Source organism: Rhamphochromis longiceps, linkage group LG11, assembly GCF_057381845.1.
Source record: "Rhamphochromis longiceps isolate RC_006_pf linkage group LG11, R_longiceps_female_GT1.1, whole genome shotgun sequence".
In the NCBI taxonomy this organism is placed as follows: domain Eukaryota; kingdom Metazoa; phylum Chordata; class Actinopteri; order Cichliformes; family Cichlidae; genus Rhamphochromis; species Rhamphochromis longiceps.
Window position 1 is genome coordinate 35,706,815 of NC_140567.1, and position 8,800 is coordinate 35,715,614.

Sequence of the window (8,800 nt, forward strand, 5' to 3'; positions counted from 1 at the left end):
CCAACTTCTGTCTGCATGACATTTTTTTTATTATAATAATAATTATAATAATTAATACTTTTCTATTAAGATCAGTCACCTGACCAACTCAGAAATGCACAACAACCCATCCATCGATTTTCATCCACATAATTCATACTAATTTTTTTTCGAGTTGTATGCTGTGTGCGAAGTTCTGCACTCTTTATTTTAGTTTGGTTTTTTTTAACATTCAGTCCCCGTAACTTCTTAAATACACGAGATAAAAATTCATCAAGTGTACTTTATCAAACAAGTACACTGAAAAAAGAGCATGTTGGATTTACTTAATTCAATAGTGGACCTTAGTTGCACACAGTTGTTTTGCTTTGGCAGAAACTTAATCAACACAACTTATTCTGTTTTAAAACTGAAATCAAACCAGTTTAGTTCCTATTCCCGAGTCAGACAATATGAATCTTTTAAATCCTTGTAAATTGAGCACACCTAAGGGCTTGGATCACATAAGGTCTCAGGCCACCAGCAGTTGAAGATACTGCACTAAACTCCAAGGTCACAGTAATTGTATGTTGTAATAAGGCAAGCCCGCCTGATTGAGTGAAGCTTGAGAGCTTCAAAGTCTCTAATGACATTGTAAAGAGCCGCTTCCCTCGTGTTTTCCTACAAAAAAGGCACAGAAATCTGTCTCATTGAGCTCATTGGACAGTAATATCTAAGCAACCCTAAATAGATATTTAGTGTGTTAGTACAAAGATTATTTTGGCGAATGAGCAAATACACTTCATGTGTAGACAGTCTACTACTATGTTGGTTTGTTTTTGGTTATCTCACTGAAAAAAGACTAAAAGAACAAGCTTAGTCAGACAAATTTCTCACCAGAAAACTGTGGCAAATAAAGGATAAGCTTCCTCTGTGCCTGAAACTCAAAGGGTTACATGAGGTGTTAAGACGCGTTTTGCTTCCTGGGACATGACACCAGACACGCGTAGAAAACAAATGGCCTCTAAGCAACTGAGGGTGGTGCTGGTGATGGGATAGACGCTAATCACTAGAGAAACAAACGCGGACGAGAGCCATAAGCAGTGTCAGATGTTCGGCTCCATCCTGTCATATACACTGATAAGCTATCGTGACAGATTGTTCAAATAAGGAATAAAGACAAAGATGCGATGCTCCTCTAGTTGGGAAAAGAATGTGAACTAATTCAGTGGTATTAGCTCAAAGAGGTCCAGTCTAACATCAGTGTAATTACAGGTTAATAATAGGAGAAATTATTGTAGAGAAAAATGTAAACTAAACAACAACAAAAGAATATAAATGATGAATATGAGGGGAAAAATACATGATACGTGATTTCTTAAGTCTTCCTAGTTATATAAACATTTTATCTGATATCTGTACCTGAGCTGAGGTGAGGTGACGCAAACATTTCCCCGTTGTGGGATCAGTAAAGTCTTATCTTATCTTATTTTTCAGTGAATACAGAAGGCTCTCTGTGAGGTCTTTGAAGTGAGAGATGCTGCAGAGCTTCATGCTCAGATTTCACACCTGGAGGATGTAACTCTGCAGGAGGTCGAGCTTCACACCTCTGATCCGGACTAAAGGGAGCTGTCAGAGCAACCGCAGACTAGAGTCTTCCGGATTTCTTTTAATCTTAAAATAACCACACCACGTGTTGTTGTAGTTTTTTTTTTTTTTTTTTGTCTTTTTATTCTAAAGAGTACAGCTCACCATAGGGAGAATCCAGAATAAATTATTGTGCAAAAAAGACAAGATTTAACGTCAGATTGAATACAAGTGATGTTGTAGCCTACACAGAGATACAGATGTCGCTCTTGCCAGCAGAGAGGTGAATATGAGGAGCTGCGTGGGTCTCCCAGCCTCAAACACTGGGCTTCCACACCTGGAAATGTGATGTATGGACACTCAGTCACAGCAGTTCATAAAAGAGAATAGAAGCTCTTGAGTTTCGTGAAACTCACCTCTTCACTCGCTCTTCAGCGCAGCAATCCCAGCCGGACTGCTGGGCTGATCCAGCTCACCTGTGTCCCGCGGTAGAGTCCCTGTGTAAGCAGATTAAATGGATGCCCCACTGACAGAGCTTATTGAAAAGTATTTAAAACAGTGAGTTAACCCTATCACACATACAGCGCAGGTAGAAAACATACATTTAGCTACATTATTTACAGGATCTGAGGTTCTGCGTCTTTATAAGACTACAACACCTATCCTTTTCAGTTACAAAAAATAGATACCAACAATCATTGTTAAATATTTTTGAGTGTTTATGTTAAATAGTTTATAGTCATTGATAGCTCTGAAGTCCCTGCCTGGTGATCAGGGCCAAGGTCTCCACAAAGTGTGGCTGGAGGGGGAGCTCTGGGCTGAGCTCTGTTTGGTCGCTCCTCTCTCCGCTCTGATCTCGGACTCTCTTTGTTTCTGAGGCTGTTTGGGGACTCTGGGAAACCTTTGTTGGAGTGGGAGTGGGTAAGGTCGGATCAAACGTTTCTCCCCTGAGGCACGTGCTTGAGCTTGTTTGAGTTTGAGCTTGGACTTCTGCCTCAGCATCCGCAGAATAAACTTTGCGTGCGGCAAAAAGTTTCTGCTTTGGAGACCTTCGGGCTGTGAGTGTGAACGGGCCAAACGAGCGGCAAAAGCTGCATGCAGCGCCGATCCGAGCTCCGACCCTTTCCCCTCGGGGCCCAGAAACCCCGAAGCTGTCTGCAGGCAAGTGGAGAAACCGTCCTGGAAGGAGCGTTTCTGGTCCCCACGTCCACCTGTAGTCTTGTCTCCTTTGGCATTGTTCTGGAGGAAGAGGACTGTGTGATCCAGTATCTCAGCTTTCTCCACTCGGTGTTGAGTGGACCCCTGCATGAGAGCAGCAAGTTAACTGATCTTTACATTACATAAAAAAAAAGAAAACATTAATAAATAAACAGTACTGAAATTCATGAACCATATTCAAAGAGAACTAAAATATGATCTTACTTCTTGTGGCTCCTGCAGCAACATGGTCCTCAGACACTCCAAACTGCGGTTCATTCTGTCCCTTCGACGTTTCTCCACCTGAGATTTTATTAACTATCGCAAAAGGAAAAGAAAAGTCTAAAAGTGTTTTGTTTTTTGTTTTTTTAATTTCTGTGTTACAAGTGATGCAAAGTTGATCAGACGTTACCCGAGAAACAAACGAAATATAATCGCAGCTGCGTCTAAATTCCAATTTGATTGAAACAAACGACTAAATCCTCATTAGAATCTTTGTCAAAGTGGCTGCATTTGCCCATGTGAATAAAAAAAATCAAAGTTGTTTTTTTCTTTTTTTACCTTTTTATTGTTTGTTGCTTCCTCGGCTTCCTGTAGCAGCTTCATGGTTGCAGATGCTCTAACACCTTCTTTCTCAGGCTGACACCGATCAGGTAATGAGGCTCTTGTTCGACTTCTTTTTACTGACTCCCTGTAGCTAAAAGACTCCTCCTCCTCCAAACCCCTCCTCCTGGTATCTCAACCTCGTCGTTCCTTAAAACCCAACCAAGATTTAATTAATTTAAATCTCCTATCACAGTCTCATATTCACCAAACACGGAGATCTTCCCCATTGCGCAGAAATTTTACGTGTATGCATAAAAACTCACACGTAAAAATAACCAATAAAAAATAATTTAAATAAAAAGAATGACATTTGTAACTCATTTTTGTACACACTATAGGTGACAAACATTGAATGAAATGCTTCACAACAGCTCCTTTACCCCGAGTGACAAAACCAGATTTTGAGTGTTGGAAATATTTGCATTTCCTATAACGCTACCACGGGAGTTTCTGGTCATGTGTCTGCGCTTTAATCCCATTATATTTCAGTAAGATTTGGGGTCTTATATTCTATGAAGTCTCGTGTATTGTCAACACAGAATCTGATTTATTTAAAGGAACTTGACTTTTCCTTGCCGTCTCTGTACCCCTTGAGCTGGTTACGCAGTGAATGAAATTCTAAATAAGGTAAAAAGGTAAGGTAAAATTTTATTTATATAGCACCTTTCAAGACAAAAATCACAAAGTGCTTCACAGAAAAGCTAAAACATAAAAACAGAAATCAACCAAAAGCAAGTTAGGACAATAGTCCTGTTAATCCTGAGATTGTCTAAACTGGACTAAATGTTTCTTATTTTATGATTAAAACAGTTCACGAGAAGGCATTGACGTGTGTAAAACGAATAATATGATATTCGCTATTCGCAGTAGATTGGGGGTTGATTGTTGTTAAACTGCATTTTATCCCACGTTTACTTAAACGCTAAATCGTGCGCCATCGTTGCTTCCCATTAAAAGTTGGGGGAAATATTAAATTGTTTTGGTAGAGATTTCGGAAAACCATTTGCATGTGCTTTAATATATTATCTTATTCAAACTTGTTCCTTAGAGCGAATACCGACACCTCCTTATTCACACTTCACACTTTTGCATTTGTTAGTCACCCCCGCAGGGGGAGCGTGCAAGAAGCCTAAATTTTTGCATTGACACCTCCGTGTCACAATGGACCACGCGTGCCATTTGGGCCCCTGTCTCGTGCTGACGCGCCGTTTAACCCCGCAGTTGTTCGACCTTTACTTGTGCAAATCCTTTGATCTTGGAAAGTGACCGTGGGAAAGCAGGGAACACACCCCACGTGACACCCTTTTAATTTAACGTGTGAGGCAGTGGTTCCCAGGCTGGAGAACATGGAGCCCCAGAGGTCCCACATATGGATTCATTATCATTCTTTAATTATATTAGACCACAATTTACATGCGAAATTTTAATTATGATTCCGGATTGAACTCCACACCCCACGTGATGGCACACAGTCTCAGATTCGTTTTTTGATTACTTAGACAGTTCAAAGGAAGAGTATTTTATTTTTTTATTTTTATTTTTTACTGTAAAAAAATATATAATTTAATGTTTCCTGTTTCATTTTTAAGCAAAGTATAAAAACACTCAAAATTGAAGCTGGGTTTACTCAGCACATTTGGATACAAAAATGGCTCTTAATCAGTGACTGCAATGTTAATGCTTCAGTTCATCTAACCTCTGTGTACTGCTGATATGTAATTCTGACTTTGTTGTACAAAGGACTGAGCAAAGATGGGAAGCAACTAAGTGTAATTCAAGGTCAACACCCACTTCATTATCAGGCTGTTGCTTACATGATGGTGAGAACTTCCTACATGTGAATAGACAAAGACTGTATCCGCACAAAGGGTATAAAGGAGCTGTTATAATTTTACCTTTTGGTCTGTCCATGTGGTATTGATTCCTTTGCAAAAGTTTTATTATTTTTCTTTCAATAAATTCAAAATGAGAAAGCTTTATATACAGTAAAACATATTTTAAAAGCACTTCAAACTTGGACAATAAGCAAAGATATTACCCTGGATGAGGCAGTGAGCACTAGTGATGGGATTTCCGGCTCTTTTTAGAGATCCGGCTCTTTCGGTTCGGCTCACTAAAAAGAGCCGGCTCTTTCGGCTCCGAACCGGCTCTTCAGGTTGTTTTGTTGCTTTAATTAATTTATTATTAACAATAATATAAAATTATGCACAAAAGGAATTACTAACGTAAAAACAAGTGGTTTTATTTATATATGTTTATATATAAATATATGCGGTGGCCCCTAGAGACAAAACACGTACAAACTCCAAAACACATTTCTAGCATGAACTGAACTTCCAAAGCAGAGCTACTAGATCACTTAAATTACACAATTGAAAGCATGTGTGTATTGTTTGTATATTTATACACAGGCACTCATATATATATTCAAATAATTTAAAAAAAAGTTCATTTACCTGTTATTACCACACACCAAATCCGGTCGTTGGTACTTGCTGGCTTGTGTAGCCACAAGATAACAAAGGCTCAACACTGCGCCCAGCATCCTGGAGCACTTCTGTTGTCTTTTGTACGTGTTTTGAGTTTTTATGTGCTTCTGAGTTTTTATATGCTTCTGAGTTTTTACGTGCTTCGGAGTTTGTACGTGTTTTTACGTGTTTTTGGAGTTTTTACGTGTTTTGGAGTTTGTACGTGTTTTGGAGTTTGTACATGCTTCAGAGTTCGTACGTGATTTGAAGTTTGTATGTGCTTTGTCTCTAGGGGCCACCGTAAATATACTTTTATTTATTCACTCCACATAAAATGTAATAAATAAATCATATAATACAAAAATCAACTATTCACATTTCAAGTTTTAACTATTTAAATTTTCAGCTTTTTCCTTTCACAAATTTAAAGTGAAAAGAACACAAAACACTGCAAACCACAACACAATTAAATATAAATTATAATATGAAAACTAAAAGAACATGCATATTCTCTGTCATATGGACCTGCATGAATAAACTTTCTCAATCCTTTATCATCTGCAACCGAAAATAGTTGTGGATGATTACTATACCTTTCTAATGTTGTTGTCCCTGCCTCTCTTTCTCTCTCTCTGGCTCTGTTCCTGTGCTACTGAGTGTAACTACCGCCCCTCCCCCCTCTGCCCAGCGTAAAGCACAAGGCTCGCGTGCAGAGTGAAGCGGAAAAAAAGTGCGAGAGAGAGGCTGAGAGAAAGAAAAAAAAAAAAAACCCACGTGACGGCTCGCGATAAGGAGCCGGCTCGCGTCGTTCACGTCAAAGAGCCGGCTCTAAGAGCCATTTCGTTCGCGAACGACCCATCACTAGTGAGCACATGGCCTGTAGGGCTCAGTAAAAAGGACCCTCTCTATATAACTATCCAATGGCATTCTTGATAGTAACATGACACTTCTATTCACATCATTACGCTGAAGTGGAAAGGTTATAACAACTATATGTTTAAGTCATGTTCTATCTTGAGATTCAAAGTCCAACTTTGAGTATAGCATATATTTATGCAGTACGGCATATAGCTTACAAATTAAATTTTAGCTGCAGATTCAATTATTTTCCACTCCACTGATTAAGTTGTGTTTTAATGGCGGGAGACATGCTGGGGAACATATTACATGTGTTCCCTGATCTTGCTGTCTGTATATTGTGGTGGTAATATTTTGTAACTTGTTGATATCAACTATGCAACCATTTCTTTTTTGAAAAGTATCCAGCAGAGTTGTTTTCATTTATGTTTGACCAAAGCAAAACAACAACAACAGCAACAAAAAACAAGTATTCCCCGAGGACTTGGGAATTAAGCAGTGTTGTCAGTGACTTTGCTGAGCACAAGGCCTTAAAATGAACAGGTGAGTGGTTTGTTTTTAGTAAAGGACTGAAACATTTTTACTCATGTATATGTTGAAAGTATGGACTCGTACTGTAATATGTGTGTGTGAAGTATCTAGAAGCTGGTCCACTGGAAATAACTGATGATGATGATCATGAGTAGGCTATGCTTGTTTGGTAAGATGCCTCCTCACTGAGCCTGGTTGAAGAAGATGATGTCAGTGTATAGTATAAGTTTAAGTAAAAGCTTCCGTTCCCCCAGATTCTGGCTGCAGTTGCTGTCCATGGTGCTGATCAGAAGCTATTGATGCTATTGATTATTGCTATATATTATTTTTGCATTTACTGTGTGTATTTGTGTGTGTGTGTGTGTGTGTGTGTGTGTGTGTGTGTGTGTGTGTGTGTGTGTGTGTGTGTGAGAGAGAGACAGACAGAGAGACAGACAGACAGAGACAGAGACAGAGATGGAGAGAGAGAGAGAAAGAAAGAAAGAAAGAAAGAAAGAAAGAAAGAAAGAGCAAGATATGTCTGTGTAGGTTCTCAGTCATCCAGGTCATGGCTGTCTAAGGAGGTTGGAAAGAAAGCAAAGAAACTTAAAAGATGTCCTCTCTGATGACAGGTGGAACGTCTTCAAAAAAACTTACAGAAGTCCTGTCCGATCTTTGCAAGCTCCTGAGACCAGAGAACGAGAGAGTGTACCAGAGTGGTTGAAATTCACATTAAACACGACTAAAATTTCAGATAATGAGATATGTTGGCATAATCCGAAAACTCTAAATTCTAAGGTTTTTTTCTCTTCACTCTGGAGGAGGTCTATTACCATGTGCTTATTTATTTTATTTTGCATCTACATTTAAAAGATAGTGAATTTTAGTTTTTTGGACTTGAATACACTCAATCTTACTTTTACATTTACACAAGTACTTTACTAAAGTATAGTCTTTAAGTATTTATATGATTTCTATTTTCTACTGCTGCTATAATTTGGATGGGAATTTAATATTTATGCTCTCCAACCCAATTATTTTAAAACTTTACTTATTATTTTGAAGATTTTAAAATATTAATAACATCATCAAATATTAATAAGTAATTAAAATCACTAGCTGCTGTAAGAAATATACAGATGCATGCCTATCATTATTATCTATTATAATAATAATAATTATATAATAAATATGATTCTGCATATGTGATTCTGAGTACTACTGTAACTACTTTAAGGACATATTTTTGCTAAAACTTTTGGCATATCAGTTAAAACAGGATTATTACTTTTATTTAGATACTTATAAATACTAGTACTGTGGTACAATACCACCATTTATGCAGTAACCTACATCTAAGCTACACAAGAACTTGATCAAATACCCAACAAAAGAAAAAAGACAATGCTCCTGAGCAAACACAGTACATGTGTAGTTTTTAGGAGGTTGCATGCAATCCTTAGCCTATTGTTTAGTTTTGCAACATTACTTCTGGTTAGAAGTCAAACTGCTTTTCAGAAATTAATAATCTAATGTTGGTGATTGTCAGCGATATTGATAAGTTTCCTTTTAAAGCTATGAGCAACATTCTCTGCTTTTGTACTGGAGTAATTATA

General features: G+C 38.0%; 1 protein-coding gene across 2 annotated transcripts; it reads right to left on the minus strand.

Moving 5' to 3' along the window:
* Positions 1–1,663: 1,663 nt before the first annotated feature.
* LOC146659865 (transcription factor HES-7-like) lies at positions 1,664–3,430 on the minus strand. Of its 2 annotated transcripts, XR_014913829.1 has the most exons (4): positions 3,304–3,430; positions 2,968–3,060; positions 1,962–2,847; positions 1,664–1,882 (listed from the first exon to the last, which is right to left on the minus strand). XR_014913829.1 is itself a non-coding variant. In XM_085423831.1 (3 exons), exons 1-3 carry the CDS (start codon positions 3,346–3,348, stop codon positions 2,317–2,319), a joined length of 669 nt encoding a protein of 222 aa, XP_085279957.1. In that variant the 5' UTR covers positions 3,349–3,430; the 3' UTR covers positions 1,664–2,316. The 2 variants fall into 2 exon arrangements, 1 of the variants encoding a protein (XP_085279957.1); XM_085423831.1 differs by having other exon boundaries at positions 1,664–2,847.
* Between the last annotated feature and the right edge of the window lie 5,370 nt (positions 3,431–8,800).